Here is a 21,184-nt window from a genome sequence, read left to right as displayed (position 1 = left end):
GGGCATCTGTGGGCCTTAATATCCTCAAGGTGTCCTACAACCAATCTCCCAAGGACACTGAGAAACAGCAGTACTGGCATTTAATATATTGTTAATCCAATTATTAGGAGTTGCATAATGGTACTGAAAACTGAAAGAACTACCAAGCACTAGGAAGTTCAGAGATATTAGAGGTAGGACTGAAGGTGTGTAAAAGCAAATTTTCAATGGAATAGAATCACATCCATATGAATTCTGAAAAGCATTTCTTAAAGCATGCTATTAAAGTAATCAAACAGTAGCAGCAAAAACAATCCAGATTGTATGAACATCATTCATCCACAGGTAAACTATTTTCCTAGGTAAACAAGTCTTTCCTCCCAATAAGGAAAATAAACTGGACATGCCTGATATACCATAAGGAATATGAAGAAACAAAGTAGTGGTAGTACCAGCACTTTTTACGTTGAAATACTGAATCAATGACTATAAAGCCTTAAAGTTATAACAGTTAAATAAATGTAATAAAAAAGCTTTAAGAATAAGTTTTTGCTCTATGATTTTACAATAGACTTAACACATCTGGGAAATTAAGTGTTTACTGGCTAAGTATTCATCAAATGGAAATTAAACTCACTTGATACACATGGGTGGTACATTAATATCGCATAGCATTATGATACCTGTTTCAAAGGAAACCATTTAATAACATTTTCCCTGGAACCTGATGGCATTAACACCAGACTCTCTACTACCAAGTGCAAATCAAAGTATAATCAGTTCAAGATCTATAAAGCAGGTAAGCTACTTTCTGGTACGTAGATATATAATACACACACACAGACACACACATACACACACAATCTACTTGCTTTAACAGCTAATCACTTGTGTTAAAAATGTGTTTAAAAACTAGCTCTTAAAAATGAATATCATATGAAGGCTTTATATATTGAATACTTTATATTACTATAAAGGACTTTGAAATTTAGAGATACTAGAATTCTAGTCAGGAAATCTCACTGAAAAAATAAAGATTAAATTGTCCAATTATCTTAGTAACAGTATCTTCTTTGTTAGAACAACAGGACATTTTATAAAACTAACCACAATCAATTGGGGAACAAGAACACATTTTAAAAAATGGAAAAAGTAAGTGAAGTCATCACTTTGTTACTTACAGTTTAGATTGAGATACCAGTCTTTTCCCGAATGCCTCCGATTCCAAATGGCTGAGCCCACAGAACAGACAAGAGACATGGCAATTAAGATACAAAATAAAATCAAAATCTGTACATTTGTGATCCTTTCCACATTGGAGAGCTTAAGCGGTGGACTTGTTGAATTCTGTAAGAAGAAACAAGTAGTAAAAAATGTAGAGAAACACCTTAAGAATGTGTGTCTAGTCTTTGATGAGGCTGATGAAGTTACTACTCATTACCTAAACAAGGATATACATATAAATACTACGGAAAACCCATGAAAAGTATAACAAGGTGTCAATGTTTGCCCATTTCTTCTTAAGACTACTACACCATCTAAAGATTTCTGTGGGATTTAAAATGCTATTTAAAAATGGAGGGAAGAAAGTAATATTCTTCTTAGTGACATTATGACAAATAAAATAAGTTTGGCTATGTAAGTGAGAAAGGTTATATCGAACAACTGAGTTTCAAGGGATTTTGCTGTAAGACAATAGCAGAGAGGAGGGCCTAGGCACCCATGACTCCTAGAAATCCTAAAGTTGTAAAGCAACATCGAAAGGATTTCTGCTTTTCTGGTAGCATTCAAGAGAGCATGTATTGTTACACAGACTACTTGAAAAGATCACCAATAGTTAAAGTACATTGTCAAAAGACCAACACACACCATCACTCAAAGCACCCGTAATGGATGACTTCTGGTGCAAGTTTCTAGTGCTCCTGTTGGCAATGAGTCCTTCTCCTAGAGGGAATTTCAAAACCTTTCCCATTGAAGTATCAAATTCTAGATGGAGTGGGGCTCAGAAATCATAACAGATGGCCTGTTTGGGATTAAACCTAGAGCTACAAATAATACACTTATAAAAGTCTTAAGCCCGAAAGCATTTGCAGATACAATTCCCACCTGCATCAGCTTGGTGTCATGTCCAGTGTAGACAACTATTCCATGAACCCACTGAGTATTTCTCAGCTGAGCACCTCGAAGAAGAATCTGATCTGCTCCCAAGGGAACGGTGCTAGGGAAGATTATGTTGACATTAGGAATGACATTTTCTGAAATGCACGAGAGGCACAGCCACTATATAGTTCCAAAATAGCCCGTCTTACAACTTATTTTATTTTTTGGAAAGAAAGTAAATTTCTTATCAAAAAGAATAATTTTCTTAATGAGGAACTTCTTTTAGAAAGTTCTTAGGTTGGCTCTTGTTAATAATTCCCATAATTTATATTTGAAGTGTGGGACTGAATGTGCCCCTGGCCTCAAATATTTACATGCTGAAGCCAATGTGATGGTATATGGAGATGCCACTTTGAGAGATGAACAGATGTAGAAGAGGACATGTGGGTGGGGTCTTCATGATAAGAGTAGTGCCTGTATGCCAAGAGACACTAGAGAGATTTATTTTTGTTGTATTAAGATTCATCAAGAAGACATCTTTTGCCAGACAAAGGTAGCTTTCATCAGGATTTGATCATGCTGTTACCCTGGTCTTTCATTTCCAGAAAAATCAATTTCTATTATTAAAGCCATCTATTTATGTATGGTATATTGTATTTGAAGCCTGAGCAAATAAATATGCTATATTTGCAGAAAAAAGTTTAGTGGGCTAATTCTCAACCTATTTGTTACTTTTCTTGAATTAAGATACAAATTTAAGTTTCTAAAAATTTAAAGTTGTAGGGGGGTTCTGGTGGCTCTTGCCTGTATTCCTAAAACTACTCAGGAGGCTGAGATCTAAGGATCGTGGTTCAAAGCCAGCCCTGGAAGGAAAATTCATGAGACTTTTATTTCCAATTAACCACTAGAAAACAAGAAGTGGCACTGTGGCTTAAGTGCTGTAGAGTGTTCACTTTGAGCTGAAGAGCTCAGGGATAGTGCCCAGGCCCAGAATTCAAGCCCTACAACTGACAAAAAAAAAAAAAATTGTTTTTGAAGTTGTGAGGCTAAGGGATTCCTCACTTCCTTCCAATTAAAACAAGCATTCTAGATTACAGATGTTCAAAATACACTAGATAAAAACACACAGGTTTCAACATAAAACTTGCATTGTCCCAAGACAAGCCCCTTTACCTATGACATTCAGTTTTCTAAGAATTGCAAACACATTTCCAATGAATGGTAAGCATTTCGAAGCATTTATTATCCTATACTTTCAACCACATTATTCATGAAGAAAAGTCAAACGGGATGTTTTGTGGGTTATCTGTCCGGCCTCTATAATAGGTTATTGGAGAAATAAGACGGGTATAATACTATCATAGATATATTGGGTTATTTGATAGGAATGTAACATATAAAATTTAATGGCCTTAAGAATTCTTATGATCTAACCTTCATTTTAATAACAATAAAAGCAAAATAGTTGAAAATGCACTTTTAAAAGGCTTTTATACTCAGGGGGGCTGAAATCTGAGGATCATGGTTCCAAACCAGCCTGGGCAGGAAAGTCTGTGAGATTCTTATCTCTAATTAATCACAGAAAAAGCTGGAAGTGGTGCTGCAGTTCAAGTGGTAGAGTGCCGGCCTTCAAGGCCCAGGACTCGTCAAAAAAAGGGCAGACTTCTGGAAATAAAGAAGAAAACAAATTCCTTAAGAAAACTTTACAGAGAACATAGAATTTGTCAGCGAATTCCAACTGATGCAGCCTTCTGTGGCTCTGAAGGCTTTGAAGTCAGTGGCAGCTTGGATTTGGGATCTTCTTTCAGGAATAACCAAAGTTCCACTGGCTCTGATGTCAACAGTCAGAAAGGAGAGTAAGTATCCTTTGAAGGCAGTGCATTTCAGTTTCCAAAAAGGATACAACACAACTTTCCCTCTTTAGGCACAACAAGCATGCCTCAGGGCTCATCTGGATGGAAGCCTATCTTGGACTATTTTGCCACTATGAAAAACACTTAAGACAGGTCATTTTATAAGTACTTTATATAATAGGTTTTGATTCAGTGTCAGAGGTTGCAAAGTCCAAGCTTAAGTGGTTACAAGTGGCAAGGGCTTAGTGATTTGCTGTAATGTGAGAGTTTGAAAAGCCAGCTGAGAGCTTGGGGATAGACAAAAGCCTGGGCAAACTGTAAGTCATTTACTGCTTACCACTACTTCCTAAGATACGGAAGCCCTTTATCACTAGCATAAGATTATATCACAAGTTGGTGCTTGTGACTTCAGGGATATTGATCAAGACTGTATCCTATGATGGATGTTTGTGACTTCAAGAATACCCATACCTCACTTTCTGCACACACACCCTTGTACCCTACTCAATAAATACCTTATAAAGAGGACCTTGGACATCTGAAGCTGGTGGTAAGTTTCAGGCCCCTGGTGCCCCAAACCTCAATTCCACAATCCATCTCCATGACTGACTTGTCCAAGGTCACAGTGGGTTGCGACACTATAATATCTGAGTGGCATCACTTTGTGGGAGTGCATGGGACAGTGACTAGAAATAGCAAATCTATTCCCCGACTCCAGGAAAACAGCCATTAATCCTTTCTGAAGGAGATCTTAATAGAGCTACAACCTAACACCAGTACATTGAGGACCAAGCTTCCAAGCCATGGCCTTTTAGGAAGATCCATCTAATATATGCCTTAAGATTTGGGGTACATTTCAGAGTTGGAAGGTGCCTTGTGTTTAAAGCAGATTTCCACGAATTTCTTGAGAAGTCACTGAGCTATGCCAGGTGTACCACTGCCCCACCCTACTATAACCAACAGCATTTGTGTTGTGGATTGCATGGAAATAGGTATCAATTTTTCTAAAGTGAAATATGCTACTTTTTAATTACTAGGGCTAAAGAAGTTATTGTTAGTTTGCTTCGCAGATGGAATTCCAAAGCTTGTCTGGCTTTAGGCAATGATCCTTATCTTTGAAGTAATCAAAGTATTCTCACTCCAAATGGTTTCTAAGAATACTGAGTAATCACTGTCAACGCCAAATGTGCTACTTCCACCTTGTAAAATAAAGCACCTTACATAAATGGTATCTGTATCCTAAATCTTGGCACCACTACACAAAATTTTTCCTTCACAGCATGGATTAATTTGGCATCAATTTAGGGGGAACTGGTAAGAAATGGAAGCTGGCCAATTACGAATGTCAGACTGAAGAAATATTACTTGTGTAAATGGTTCAATCTATCATTAGTGTATAACCATATGTTCAGAGAAAGATCACTCTGAGCAAACTTTAGAACAATAATTACATCAAAGATTATGAGAAAGCTTCTGGTGGATTCAAATAAAGACAACAGTTCAGAGTATCCTTCAAATGTCCAATAATGCAATCACGAAATAATGAAAGCACCAATGACATTCTCCAAGGCTGGTTGAACTAATGCACCTATCTAGATAACATTTAGCTGGTCATTATAAATGTCTGGTAGATGGATATATTGGAGAGCATGCTGGCAATGAAGGGAAAGTTGGAAGAGAGAAAACAAGACAGGAGGCGAGAAAGGTTCTACTCTTTCTGCTAGGTTATACCTCATTTCTTTACTCTTTGAAACAAAACTCCTTGAATAAGAAGACTTGTTCCAAGATTCCAAATTTACCCTCATCAAGCTCCACCTGTTCTGATCAAGGTACAAGATTTCTACTTGTAATGTTATCATTAATGTTCAACTACACTGTACTTGGTTATCTGCAATATCTGACTCATTGTAGTCTCCTCCCCACCCCCCTAACTCCCCACCCCCCACAATCCTGGTAGTTTCTTCACTCTCTCTTCATTTCCCTACCACAAACATGGTCTTCATTTCTTTTAATAGTCCCTTCTCTTTTCTCAACCTCTTAATATTGGCAGTCTTAGAACCATCTTTGGGCTTTCTAACTTTACTGTCTCTATCCTGAATGGTTTCTTCTAGTTCCATAGATTTATGTATCAATGATAAGAGACTTCTATACCTATATATTCAACTGCCTCCTGGACTTTGTAGATTTAGTGAGTCCAAAACTAAACTAGTGACTGTCCTTCCTTATTACCTTCCCATGGATGTCCATTTTACTCACTGTATACCTTCACAGTGGCCCTCGAGGCCTTACATGATCTGGTCCACTGTTATCCACTACTGGCCTTTCTTCTACTACTCTTCCTTTCTTCTATTACTCTTTTTATTGATCACATCACTATCATTGCAAATTTATTCCAGGCATTTTCTCACTTTAGCATTATGTAATCATTAATAATTTTTACTATTTCCTTTGTGTGAAATCCTCTTGCAGACATTCACAAGGTTAAGCTCCTCACCTCTTACTCAACATTGCTCAAATGCCATCTTCTCAACGAAGTCCACTTCAACTATCCTAACGGTCTAATTAATGTATTTTCTCCCAAGGAGGCCTCATGTTGCTCACTCTATCTTCTTTTCCAAAGAAGTTTTGTTTTCTAATATAAGGTTGAATTTTCTCATGGACACTTAGTTGTTTGTCTGTTTGCCCTTCCCTTGTATACAGCTCACAGGATGCCATTGACTAAATGTTAGTTTCCCCACCCATCCTGTATTTATAAATTGAAACCTAATCCTCAATATAGTGATATTAAGAGGTTAGGTTAGGGAGTGACTAAGTCATGAAAATTCTGCCCTCACAAACAGAATGTATGTCCTTCTTATACAGGAGGACTGAGGACCTCTGCCATGAAAGAACACAAAGCAGGCTCCATCTATGAGCAGAAGGTCCTCACCAGCTCAAGTGTGCTGCTGTCTTGACCTTGGACTTTGCAGCTGCCAACATTGTGAACAATGAATCTAAAGTATTCACAAAACTTCCAGCCTAAGGAATTTTATTAAAGCAACCTGAATGAATAAAGACACAGAGGTGGCATATTTATCTGCTTTGTTCATAGTTGCTTCCTTACCATTTATAAATGGCCTGGCCCACTAGGTACATAATCCATTCTGGCTGAATGAATGAGGGAAGAGTTAGGGAAATGGTAGAAAAGAGGTAAGGAGAGAAAGACAGGAATCAATAAGAACAAAAGGTGACTATAGATGATAACAAGGCCTACAAGACAGCCTATAGAATTACACAAAGGAGATAAGAAATTGTCCAATACAATGAACCTCTTGAGGGTAGATCCTAAACTCACTGGGACATCTGGAAACCATACAAAAGGACCCCCAGCCATGGAGATTAGACACTTAAAGCATATAACCAGTATTTTGGTCAAAGAATAAACCACAGATTATTTACAAACTGAACAATCTGCTGTAAGCCTGGCAGGTCCCTAAAGATATCCAATTGACAGACTGGCAAGAAACCTGGGAAAGACTTCAGCTATGCCACATAAATGGGGTTATGATTTAGTGTTTTCACAAAAAGACTCGGGTTGGAATATATACATGGTTAAAACAAGGGTTTCGAGTGGTCCATCTTGGAGTAGAAGAATATAGTATGCAGCCAGACTTGCAAGACATTCATGACATGGTGAATGTGGTTTACATACCCATGTCCATCAAGCCTTATATTTCCAACAAAATCGTAGAGATGTCTGTTTGGGCTTTCACATTCAATTCTGCCAGAAATTCTCATCAAATTGTCAATGTCTTTGATATCCGAGGTTGCTGGTAAGCCCTGTTCACATTTTTAAGTAAGCGAAGAGTATATTAGATAAGTTGCATTGAGGCAGTAGATTCATCCAAGTCTTAGGTTCTAAGAGGTCCCACTATTTCATGAGTAATTTGCTCTCCTTACACAACCACTCTCTGTCCAATTGTAACAGCTTTTGAGAAAGTTCTGTAGTAACTATCAACAAGTTTGCTTTAAAAAAAAATAGTTAGACAGGTTCCTAACTTTACCAGTGGCTCATGCCTATAATCCTAGCTCCTCAGGAGGCTGAGATCTGAGGATCGCAGTTCAAAGCCAGCCCAGGCAGGAAAGTCTATGAGACTCTTATCTTCAATAAACTACTGAGAAAAAGCAGGAAGTGGCATTGTGGCTCAAGTGGTAGAATGCTAGCCTTGAGCACAGAGAGGCTCAGGGACAGAGCCCAGGCCCTGAATTCAAGCCCCAGGTCTAGCAAAAAAAAAAAAAAAGTTAATACTTGGTATTATGCAGTCTCAGTCTGCCTGCTAAATCTGAACAAAGGCTAAAGTATGGGCCAAAGGCTGTGTTCAGAAGCAGTTTTGTTTGCCTTCCCTCCTTTTCTCCTCTCCCTTCCCGGAGCGGGGGGTTGTCGGGAAACATCCCCTAGGAGTGGCTGCCACTGAACACAACCTCTCTTCCTAGGGCATTCCTTCCATGACATTTCTACTCATTCATCAAGATGCCAAAGGTGTGTGTGTGTGTGTGTGCACGCGCGCGTGTGCACACTTCCACACATGCATACACATAAAATTTGTTCATTCATTCATTCATGTTAGTACCATGGCTTGAATTTAAGGTCTCACACTCTTGTTTGGCTTGTTTGCTTGTGTGGCTGGTATTCTACCATTTGATCCATGCCTCTGGCCTGGGTTTTTGCTGGTTTCTTTGGAGAGAGAGTCTCATGGACTTTTCTGCCCAGGCTAGTTTGGAACCATAATCCTCTAAACTCAAGCCTCCTGAGTAGCTATGATTACACTTTGAAACACTGAGGCTTAACTTTAACTCCTCCTTTAAACTTGAGTAATAAAAGCCTTACAGTTCTTTGCTGCAAAGTAGAGAAATCTAAAAGTAATCTAAATCCTTAAAGATCAATGAGTTATAGAATAACAAAGTATGCTAGAATTTCCTGATATGGCAAAATCAAATAATAATTTGGGCCAGGTAAATAGGAAAAATAAATAAGCTAGCAATTGTCAATGCACTTAGAATGACTACTAATTGTACGTACCAGTGTCAAAGCACTTAGAATCATCTGGGTATTATATTATATTATATTATAAACAGTATTTATGTGATGGACCACTTTTAAGGCAAGTAAATCTGAATTCTATAATACTTGACCAGTTCTCGAGACCTCTTCACAGTGTTTCCATGAGAGAATAGTTGTAACTGAGCAGAATTTGTTCAACTCAAGACAATAAAACCATTAACAAAGCTACTGATTGCATGCAATAAAACAGCAATGATTATATGAACTCCTACTGAACGTACCTGTCTAATTTTCAAGTTAGTTTCACCATCTAAGTTGGATGTCTCAATGTAGCACATGGCCTGGGGCTCACTGTCATTTAGAATTGAGAAGAAGAAGAGATTTAATGGGGGAAGGACAGCAGAATAGTAACAAAACCTTATTTAATTGCTCACTCACCAAAGCTGAAGCCTTTTGTGCTAAACAAAGCTACAGTCACCTAGCTTCTTGAAGATTTTCATTCTAATAGCAAGATGCTGTGAGGCAAAACCCATGCATGACAAGTCATGGACCAGCTGTCCAGTCAGAAGGACCCAAAAGCAATTTCCTGACAATACTTAGTAATGGTTTTCAAGATAATGAAATGAGTAGATCTGTCACATTATTTTTAAATTGCTCATCCATATAGACACAACACAGACTGAATTTGAAATGTAAAGCAGTTTTGTGTCCAAATTTATCTTTAGCTCTGAAATACCAAATGAGATTTCCATGCTCCTGGCCCACATGTAAATTGGTTATGAAAGTGGTTGATTAGAAAATTCCAGATGGCCACTGCCACAAACTTGCCTACTCCTCTATCCTCTATCTACCCTTTTAGTGAGGATAAACAGGGCCATATGGACCATGTAACATTAAAATTTTAAGGCTACTTTGAAAAGCTGCATGGACATATATTACAGTAAAACTGGATACACAAGGTTTTCCCTTGGTTTTGTTCCATTCCTGCTCTCCTTGAGTGATTCTTGAGGCAGGAAAAAAAATCAAATGAAAATTAGCCCAATTATTCAATATCTAGATTGCCCTGAACATAGAAAATCGACTCCATGCATCTCCACCAGAATGGAAAAGCAAACTTTGGTGTGTAGTTCCATTATAGGTTGGTCTGTTTTTTCTAGTTTATTATCAGCATGTCAGCCTAAACTGTTTGACATTCTTTTCCTTCCCATGCTGACTTTATGTGCCCTGCACTTAGGAGTTTACTATATAATTTGATTCTCAGTTGCATGGAAAAGCAATTTGAGGTCAAACCAATCTCATTAGTACTTCAGTTAAATCCTATCTTACTAACATCACATAGGTTACTCTGAATATAATTCCTACTAAGTATGGGCACTTGGAGTTAGAAGGAAAAACAGTGGCAACACTAGGAATTTTCTAATCAACTTCCAATTTGTACATGTGCAAAACAGACTATTTAAGGTTTCAGAAATGGGTATTTAGCTTAATTTTGTGCCCCCAAGATTCGTGAAAATCACTTAAACACATGAACATTAATCAAATATTTTTGAGATTCATTTTATAGTAACTGTAAGTTCTTCCACTTGCTCTATGAGCTTTCATTTATAAAGGCTGGTAATTTTCCCTTCAACTGGCATCTTCTAATATTAATAATTTCACCCTGCCAATTATTACTCAAAAACCCTAATCTTTAAATCACTCTCAAGTGGTAATTTTTACTGTGATAACTGTTTCAAACTTGTAATTGTCATATGTATATATATGCATAAATACATATACATATGAAATAAAAGTAGTTTACAAAATTTAAAATATTCTTTTCAGATAATATGATGAAAAGTAAAATGCAAAATGACAATACTGAGTCCATATATTTGCAGCAAAATACATTATATTTTTACTGATAAATCTATATATCCAAGGCCAGTCTCCTATGGAGAGTAACATTTCAGTTCTACTTCCTGTTTTGTTTCCAACACAAAACAACTTGTCTAGAACTTTTGATGGAGGGACTTCTCTTTGAAGTGGGGCAAATAAAAATGACATCTAGACTCAGAACATTCTTAATATATCACTGAAGATAGCTGTGACTGAAGCAGTACTTAACAGAGCTGCAAAAAGGTAGCAGGAAGTCAAGAATCATGCTAGATCAAAAATGTTTCAGCAAATTACAATGACATCCAAAACACAAACTACAGTCCGAGAGGCAAAGCAGGCTTTTTGATTAGTAAGTGGAAAAAGAAACAATGAAACGAGATGCAAATCACAACACAGACACTAGTAGACAGCTTGGAACTGATCACAATAACGTGCACTTTGTCACGAGTTACAAGTGGGATAAGGAGTGATCCTGAAGCATGCGGTACAAAAATGTACAACAGCCAGCTTTGTGCAGGGGGTCCTCTATAAACCCTATCCAAGCCCAAATTACAGTTATAATCGTGGGAAGGATTCTGTAGAACTCATCTTTTAGATGAGAATAAGAAGACAGGCTTAACACGTCATCACTTTTCAATGACTATTGCATAAAAAGCTTAAGCTGTTCAACACAATACCCTGGAGATGTAATAAGTTAAGCCTATACTGAAGCATGTTGTAAAATATGAATATACATGTTAATGATGTATTGGAAATACCATCTACCTTTACTGGGCACACCTTTTAGACTCCCACTGGAAACAATAGGAGTTGAAATCTACCCAGTTGAGGGACAAACTTTACCCATATGGGATTCATTAAATACCTTTAAAACATCTATGAAAGATCTATCACAAAGTATAAAAAGTGACAGAGACAGGTCTCAAGCATATTTGGGTGCAATGGCTCTCTGGTTTAGGGTGAGGACCCACATACACACATCCTGTACAGCTCCATGGTTCTAACCTTGTGGACAGACTGATGAGATCTGCTGGGAGATGTTCCCCATTGGTCACTTTGACTATTTCCCCTACTGCCACCTACATGTCCCAGTGTAAAATAATTAAAATGGGGGAAAATGAATAACAGAGAGAAAAAACAAACAAACAAATGGACAAAAGAGACAGAAGATTGAAATTATTATAGAAAATAATACATGTTAATAAAAATGTCTAGTGTTAATTTTTTCAAAACTTATTTTGATCAGGCTGAAATGTATAAGAAAATACTGAATATTTAAGGATTGCTTATTTTGCTTTTAAGACTTTCATTTTCTAATGAGAATACTTCAAATGTTTATGTTCAATGTTTTACGAAGAGTGCTACTTTCTCTTGCAGATTTCCCTTTTTCTAATTCTTCAACCTGCTATGCATAGTATGTCCATTTCTACCAAAAAGCCAAGAAATAACTGTTGCATCTAATTTTTAGACACTTGAAAACGAAGTGTATTACACTAACGATTCCTGCTTCCACCAGACTCCTCCCAAATATTAAGATACTTGAAAATGTTCTGATTCTAACTGGGCACCAGTGGTTCACTTCTGTAATCCTAGCTACTCAGGAAGCTAAATTCTAAGGATCAGGGTTAGAAGCCTAGTTGGGCAGGTAAGTCTGTGAAAATCTTATATCCACTTCATCAGTAAAAAGTCAGAAACGGAGCTAAAAGACAGTGGCTGAACCTTGAGGTCAAGCCCCAGCACACACACACACACACACACACACACACACACACACACACACACACACACACACACACACACACACACACACACACACACACACACACACACACACACACACACACACACACACACACACACACACACACGTTCTCATTCTAAATTATTTTCAATGTTAACTGTGTAAGTATCTTATTGGATTAAGTGGAAAGCTGAAGAAAGAAGTTTGTTGGGATATTAGAAGGCATAATTAAAGCCTTAAGAGATATTTAGTAATTAATAAAATCCAAGTAATACACTGTGAGGGTTTTCTGGTGGGCAGGAGCTAAGTATGAATCTCCAGAAAAATTTTCAGGGAATGTGCAAAATAGACATGCCAAAAAGACACCTAGACTTGAATCAATAGCTTGAGTAATTTATTTTATCACTCAACACATTGGTTGTTCTATGCTAATATTTCAGTGTATTCATAAAAATCAGTAAGACATAGTAACTTCCTTCCAACCATGTTCATGCTTTAATTTCAAGCTACCTTACTGAAGATATATAACTAATAACTAGTAATTGAATAAAATGGAAATTAAGTATAATAAATATTTTTCAAAATTCTTACTGCTAATTCATGCTTGCAGGTGATAACCACAGTGTAATTATCTTGGCAGCAGACTGTGTGGCATAATGAAAATAATTAGTTTTAGTTTTCCAACCTTGACTTCATCATTAGCTACAGTTTAGTGACTAAATAGAAAACAATGTCAAAATTTCTCTTTCTGTTAAATGATTTAAAAACTAATTTTTAGGATTAAAGTAGGTTTCAAAGAGCTAAGTAATGTGAAAATCCCTTAAGAGCCACATGTTGGTTGGTGGCTCACTCCTGTAATATTAACAACTCAGGAGACTGAAATCTGAGGATCACAGTTTGAAGCCAGCCCAGGTAGAAAAAAAAAAAAGTTGGTGAGACTGTTATCTCCAATAAACCCCCATAAAGCTGAAAGTAGAGGCTTGTAGCAGAAAAAGCCAAGTGAGCGCATGAGGTTTTAGTTCAAGCTCCAGTATAAAAACATCCATATTTGTTTCTCAAATCATTTTTCTGCCCAAAAGAACCCTTTTCTGTATATGGCACAAATGGTACCGATTATAAAATATAGAAAATATAACCACCTGTGGTTATTTCATTAACCTGTTATTTATTTCTATAAATAACTCTCCAAATACAAGTACTGTCAAAATATATAAATTATAAGTCTTGTTTTCTCATTAAATTGCACAAATTTGTCAAAACTCCAATCACTTTAGATCATGACCTGATTAAATAAGTTTTGAAAAAAGGACACTGTCCATATTTATATGTGGATTTTTACAAATAAAACTGTCCAAGGAAATGATGATAAACAACCTCTAAGATATTAAAAACATTTCTTTGTAATTTATAGTAGAACTAGTTTTACAGTTTTTAAACCTAAAACCACTTGAAAAATCACATTCTTTAAAGGGTAACTATGCCATATGTTTCTGAATACTAACTCACGACTCTCTGAAATCTGAGCAGAACAAAATTTATCTAAATTCAGTAACAGAAAGCACTGAAGAAAGAGCAAAGCACTTTTTTTCAGTTGGAAGAATATGGCATTTGAAAAGGTACGATGACAAAAAAAAAAAAAAATCCCTTATCCATTTTCTTCTACCATTTCACCCCAAGGATCAGGAAACTTTACAGAGATCGATGATTACATCATAAAAGAATTTATGATGGACACGGACTGAAAGATAAAAATTAATAGGACTCAATCCATGTATAGAAACTAAGTGACAGGAAATCTTAGACAGTTAGGGGTCCACACACACAGATCTGCCCACATTGAGAGAAAGAGAAGACTGAATTTTGAATTACATCACACCAATTTACTTATTCTATATGGCAATCATGAGAGATCCCTTTATGTCCAATTTTTGAATGCTTGATTAAGAAACAGAGAGGTTTGAAATTCTTCGTTTATTCTTTATTTCCTTGGAGAAATCACAAGATCAATGCAGGGTAGAGAAACTGTCCTCTACACTGTTTGAGCATCAGTAGGTATCTCTACCTTGATGAGAGAAGTACAGTGTCAGCAGGTATATACTCTTTGCCTTTTATTATAACTATATCTCCAACATTTACCTGAAAGAAAACTGGGAATCAATTAATTATCTGCATGTAAAGATTGTTACAAATATACAACCCATTGCATTAAAGCACAGAAGACAGGAAAATGGCAAATAAGAACCACTTATCTTCACAAAATGGCATATAATTGTTTGGGGATGAAGACAGGAATGGGGAATTGCTTCAAAAAAATGAATTACGTACCTTCTCATATTCTCTCTCTTTGACATAAAAATAAAAAGGAGGAATTCACCAATGGAGATCTTTATCAAACTTAAGGAAATCTGAACATTACCGGAGATGTTACAATATATGTATGTCATCATTGACCCTGATGAAACAAATATTACTCATAATACGGAGAGGGAGAAAATAAATTTGAGATTCTAAGTTATTTGCTCAGGAGCAGTGTAGAAAAGCTTGGACTCAAATCCACATCTGACTGTGCAAAGCTTGATTTTTGCATAAGTAAATTTGCTGAACCTATTGCTGTAACTCAAAAGAATTTAAAAACACAGCAAAATCTCAATTTTACTACCAGTTTGCATTTTTTTGGAGCATGACATGACAAATTAAAGGTGCACTCGGACCTTATCAGAGGCTGTGAGAAGTGATTTCTGTGTTAGGTGGTATGTTTTACTGTTTTTGGCAAACCACACAACTCTAACTCAGTAACCATCTGACAACCCAGATGTCGGCCACCCCCACTACCTCAGGAATGATCCCTTATCTCGTAGTAGACAGATCACCTTTTTATTCTTCACACTCTCTACTTTCCCTTGAATTCTAAAATAAAAAAAAAAAACAACTTTGCTGGGGGAAAGGAGAGACTAGTATTCTAATAGATACATCTAATACATTTGTGCAGAGGTGGCCCTGCTCCCTTTTACTTTATAATCTGGAAACTGTAGAGGTTTGTCTTCTAATTCAGGCAATGTAGGCTGGCTAATCAGATGAAGTTTTGGGTACCTTGATTTTTTTTTTAAAAAATATGACATTTGGACTACTGGAAACTGACATATGACACCTAAGATCTTGGAATCAGCAACTTCCTACTTCAAAAAAGGGCAAACATGAGGCAAACAACAACAAACAAACAAAATGGTAAGTGTAAATGCAAATCAGCCCTTAAAAGAATGGACTGCAGTCAATGGTAGCAGTCAATGGCCACAACCTTATAAAAATATAAATTCTTTGTGATCGTGGCATGTAGAGGATGTAATCCAAGTTACCATTGAATTGTTCTTTAACTGCTTCTCATGTGTTGATATTTCTACTTTGGTTAAATTATATGCTTCATAAAACCAAGACTGTATCTGTCTATATAATCTATTTCATAATGGAAACTTCATTCAGGAAAGCAGCTGTACACAGTGGCTTTTATACATGTAGGTAGCTCACAAGCCAGGCTTCCCATGAAGCTAGAAAAATGTATTCATTTCAGAAAAAAAAAAGCCTCAGGGCAACAACTGGAGGAATGAATGACTAACGTCTGAGAAGTGAATCTTCCTATCTGTGAAGGACTAGACAGACACTGTGGGATTGGTAGGTCCTCTGAGGACCATTAAAAAAGAAACCACAATCGCGATGTATATGCATGGTAGAGAAGGCATCCCAAAGTGAAGTGTCTCTCACATGATCTTGGCATGTAGATGACATTCTCAATTTTGGCTGGTTGGTTGTGAGCATATGTATGTATGCACATATCATGTGTGTATGATGTATGCATGTATGTTCTTTAGAGACCATGCCTTGCAGTGTTAAGATTGGCCTTGAACTGGAGATCCTATTATCTCAGCCTCCTGAGTGCTTGGATTATAGGTGTACACATTACTACACTTGACTGATGTTACTTTTTTTAAAGTTTCTTTTTGTGAATAAAAACATACTGTATTTTGGGATTTTTTAGAACCATGAAATATTAAATGTTAAATCTGAAATTTCATTTTGTTTTTATTAAATGGTATTACATTCTCAAGTTAAGATTTAGTGCATTATTAATTATAACTTTTTTGTTGTTGGTGGTCATGGGTCTTGAACTCTGGGCCTGGGCACGGTTGCTCAGCTCTTCAGCTCAAGGCTAGTGCTCTACCACTTGAGCCACAGAGCCACTTCCAGTTTTCTGAGTGCTTTATTGGGAATAAGAGTCTCACAGACTTTCCTGCTGAGGCTGGATTTGAACAGCAATCTTCAGATCTCAGCCTCCTGAGGAGCTAGGGTTACAGGCGTGAGCCACCAGCGCCTGGCATTAATAACTTTAATTGAGAAAATAGTACTGATAATTAAAGTTTAAAAATACTATATAACAAGTCATTACAAAGTTTTGTTTCTAATGTAAATATTTATTTATAAAGAAATGTTTTTGTTGTTGTTATTGTTATTTTGTTGGTGGTGGGGCCTTAACTATGGGCCTAGGTGCTGTCCCTCAGCACTTCAGCTCAAGGCTAACGCTCTACCACTTGATCCACAGAGCCACTTCTGGCTTTTTTCTGCTTATGTGGTGCTGAGGAATCGAGTTCAGGACCTTGTGCATGCAAGGCAAGCATTCTATCACTGAGCCCCCTTCCCAGCCCTGGGTTTGTTTTTTAATTGTACAAAATGCCTAAGTCAAGGAAGAACTTGCCTCCATAATATGCCCAACCCAGCCAAAGTCAGCTTTGTGTCTGACCACTTGCTTGATATAATGCTGCTTCTGCGGAGGCATCTCAGGGTTCATAGTCCTGCTCTGTTTATCTATGATTCTATTTTACAACACAAGAACCTCTATTATGTGTTGCTTCTTGCGATGAGCTCACTGCTTGGTACCTTTATGTAAAAAAGTACTTTTTGAATAGAGTATAAAGTTTTTCTGTGTTGTCATAGCACATAAAGTTACAATGCTTACTTGCCATGAGTGTAGAATGCACTAATTTCTTCATAAAATGTGTTCCTCACTGTATATCATGTACACTAATATTTATCTATTATAAATAATGCTAGAACACGTATTTTATATATGTAAAGATTTTCTCCCACTTCATGATTACTTTCTTTGGATAAATTCCTAGAACTCTCCTCTATGATTCTCAATCCACAATGGTATAGGAATAAAATATAAAAATTCTGAAATAGTCCAGGAGCCAGAGGCTTATACCTGTAATCCTTGCTACTCAGAAAGCTGAGATCTGGAGGATCAGGTTAGAAGCCAGCCAGGGCAGAAAAGTCCATGACTACTTCCAAAATAACTGATACACCAGGCTGGGTTGGAGAAGTGGCTCAAGTGGTAGAATATCAGTCAAGCAAGCAAAACTGTTTGTATGAGTTTCAGAAACAATGTTGTAAGCTTTTAGCCAATTGAACTTATTTTTGGTATAGTCTGTCACTTAGCTATAAACTAAATATTCAAGCATTATTCTATTAATGTTTAAGAAAATTAATGTTTTTACCACTTATTTTTGTCTGGTCTATAAAATATTTAAAAGTTTTTTTCTTTAACATTGTATTCTATTCTTTGCTATCTTTATTTATGATTTTCTGTTCATTACTGTCTATTTTTAAACTATATTCATACTATTTAAATAACTTTCACATTTGATTTACTTACAATTAACTCTAGTACTTTCTTCTTCATCTTTCCATAGTCTTCTATTTTCTCAACTATTTAATTTTGAAGAAATCAGACTAGTAATTTAATCGACTCTTGAGGGTTAAAAAGAATAATTTCCTGGGAATCATAATTACATTAATAATTTGAAATATGTACATTTAAGTGGATCTTTGACACTTCAGGTATAGATGATTTCTTTAGATTGTATGCAAATTTTATTTGTATGCATATTTGACACTTCAGGTATAGATGATTTCTTTAGATTGTATGCAAATTTTATTTGTATGCATATTATCAGCAATATGATCTTTCTTCCCATTTTCTAACTTGATATTGCTCACTGAAGAATGCTTTTGATGTCTGCATATTCAGAATTCATCATGGAGACAAACTTTATTTTCTAATTAAGCATCTCTTTGTAACTATACATGATATAAGCTCATCTTAGCTAGGTGACTACTGTTTCCACTTTAAAATAAATACTATCTCTCTGTTTCTCAACATAAGATGTCCATTTGAAGCATGGCTCTGACTCCCAAGATGACTGAAAATACAGTTATTATAGTTAATCAAAATTCGTGATTTGGTATTTTTGCCTGTAAAAATTTTTAAAAGAAGATTTAAAGTAATTCATAGAGATAAGTGTAATCTTGAACAATTAATGGTTGTCTGTTGGGGAAATAAGAAACATTAAAAGTTAATTTTAGAGTGAAGTAACAGACTGGTACTTCCTTTGTAAATATTTGGTTCCTGAGCAAGTGGTCTAAGTAACAAGAAACTAATGTATTAAAATGCCACAATATGAATTTATACTTACTACACAGGTATCTCATCATGAAAATATTCCTTTAGATCTTACTTGATTATATCCTATCTGTCTTCTCTTTAAAATGTTTTAAGTCCATGAGTACCAGAAAAGATCATAAAAGAAAATTATTGCTTTTACCTTGTCTGTTATTTTACTCTTCTGAAACAGATGACCAGCATACAAATAAAACATACATAATCAAGGTATTTTCCTCGTTGATACTCTTATGTCAAAGACAAAAAGAGAAGGTGAACTTTCATTTGGTAGATGGAAGTTTCTATTATAGCCACTCATTTAAAATAAATAAAAATGCAATTAATTTTTTTATTGACGGGACACTTATGCCAACAGGAAAATAAGGTGACTATAAATACCATAAATATCAAATGAATGGACTTCAATTGACTGAGCAATAATATAGAACAAGTAGTGACTGTAGGTGACATCTTTATTGGCCTAGGAAGACACTGTTCTATGAAATACAACCTCCAGTGTCTTCAAATCCCAGGAAACACAGAATTCCCTGAACGGACTGGCCTGGCCTGGCCAGGTTTCAGAGGCTAGCCAACAATTGCTGCTACAGATTAAGTCTTCCAAAACTGAGGGAGAGCTAGTAAGAACTACTAACTTTTTAAAATTGGGATCTGAAAAGAATGAACATCTAGGGTAACATTTGTGAAAGCATGACGTAGTTCACTCACTGCCATATCAGAGTTTGATTGAGTGCATTAACTTCTAATGATACAAGACTGAGTTTTGTTCCATTTGGAAATGAAAATTCTCATTTGTAAGACTGTTTCAGAATAGAAGTTCATAGTATGAAAATGTGATTAGTCTTACTGTATGAATTTGAGGTAAAACATACAAATGTGAAATCAGAACTCTTAGTTTTTACTTTACTTGGACAGTAGATGATTAAAGCAAAATTTACAACACAAAACAGCTCATGGTTAAATAAAATCTATGAAAACAGTACTCAAAATGCTATGAAAGAAACAAAAAGTTGTAGATACTACTTTTCAAAAGACGTCTTTTTAGAATACTCAAGGGAATGTGACTGAAGATGCCATGAACGCTGACATTATTACTAAATAGTTTTCATGCTAGAAGAATTCTTGACTTTTCCTATATTGTGTATACCAAACACATCTCCGAGTATACATTTAGTACTTCTTTCTTAGGAAAATAAAAATCAGTGCATACCTTTTCCCAGTGAACAATTTCCCAAGCGCCATTTCTCAAAACTGGAAAGAGAAAAGGTATTATTTTAAGAACCTTGTTTTTACTATGAGAAGGCTATTTTTTATTTTTATGAGAAGGCTATTTCTGTTGAAACAGAGCAGTTTATAAATGAATAGTTTCAAACAAAATGGCTAGCAGCAATAGTTCAGCTTTAAGATGTATTTGTAAATGCAAGGATATGCAAAATTATGTAAAGAATCAGAAACTTTCAATGTTCCTTTCAGCTTCAAGAGTGACAAGACACAGGAGAGGGCTGGACTGGGGGAGAGAGTCATGAAAGTGATGTGAAAAGGAACGTAACAAGGGTGCAGTTATTTCAGATGCCACAACAAAATAAAATAAAAAAGAAACTCAAACAGCACAATGATAGCTGTCCAATTAGTAAACGTTTAACACATAAAGCCAACATTAAAAACAACTGCATCATTAGCCTCATAAAAATGCACAAAAACATTTCCCAGTGTAGCTTACTGGGGGAAAACAAAGAAAGAAGAGGCTATTATTGTGTTATGATAGAAGGGAGAGTATTCCAGAGGTTATTTTTTTTTTATTGCACACAATATTAAAGTCACTCAGTGTCTTTTCCTTTGCCACTGTGTGTCTCTGACATAACACTAGATATACCAATAGACCAAAAATAGAAAACAAAACTAGGACAAAGGCATAATGGGAAGTAGATAATACAGCCTTAGAACTTTAAAAACAAACAAGGCCCATCAATAAACCATCCAGCCCGAAAATTCCACAAGGGCAAAGTTATTATTTAACATTACATTCCCTTAAAACCACATCATAAATGATAAATATTTTACAAAACAGGTAAGTTACAAGCACA

The 21,184-nt window shown here is 36.0% G+C and overlaps 1 protein-coding gene across 9 annotated transcripts in view; it reads right to left on the bottom strand.

The window, feature by feature from the left end:
* Positions 1–21,184, bottom strand: part of Atp8a1 (ATPase phospholipid transporting 8A1) — a 224,057-nt gene that overhangs the window by 151,866 nt on the left and 51,007 nt on the right. For 4 of the 9 annotated variants that reach the window (XM_070012553.1, XM_070012554.1, XM_070012549.1 and 1 more), the window contains exons 6-11: positions 20,311–20,351; positions 14,655–14,728; positions 9,255–9,324; positions 7,624–7,751; positions 2,086–2,197; positions 1,161–1,326 (exon numbers count right to left, since the gene is read on the bottom strand). In XM_070012553.1, coding sequence (XP_069868654.1) covers positions 1,161–1,326; positions 2,086–2,197; positions 7,624–7,751; positions 9,255–9,324; positions 14,655–14,728; positions 20,311–20,351 — 591 coding nt within the window. Of the gene's footprint in view, positions 1–1,160; positions 1,327–2,085; positions 2,198–7,623; positions 7,752–9,254; positions 9,325–11,856; positions 11,931–14,654; positions 14,729–20,310; positions 20,352–21,184 lie in introns of all 9 variants that reach the window. The other 5 variants (XM_070012552.1, XM_070012548.1, XM_070012551.1 and 2 more) reach the window with 2 other exon arrangements.

This window comes from Dipodomys merriami, unplaced genomic scaffold (genome assembly GCF_024711535.1).
Source record: "Dipodomys merriami isolate MVZ:Mamm:240054 unplaced genomic scaffold, mDipMer1.0.p SCAF_9, whole genome shotgun sequence".
Taxonomy (NCBI): domain Eukaryota; kingdom Metazoa; phylum Chordata; class Mammalia; order Rodentia; family Heteromyidae; genus Dipodomys; species Dipodomys merriami.
This window is presented reverse-complemented; position numbering and strand designations above follow the sequence as displayed.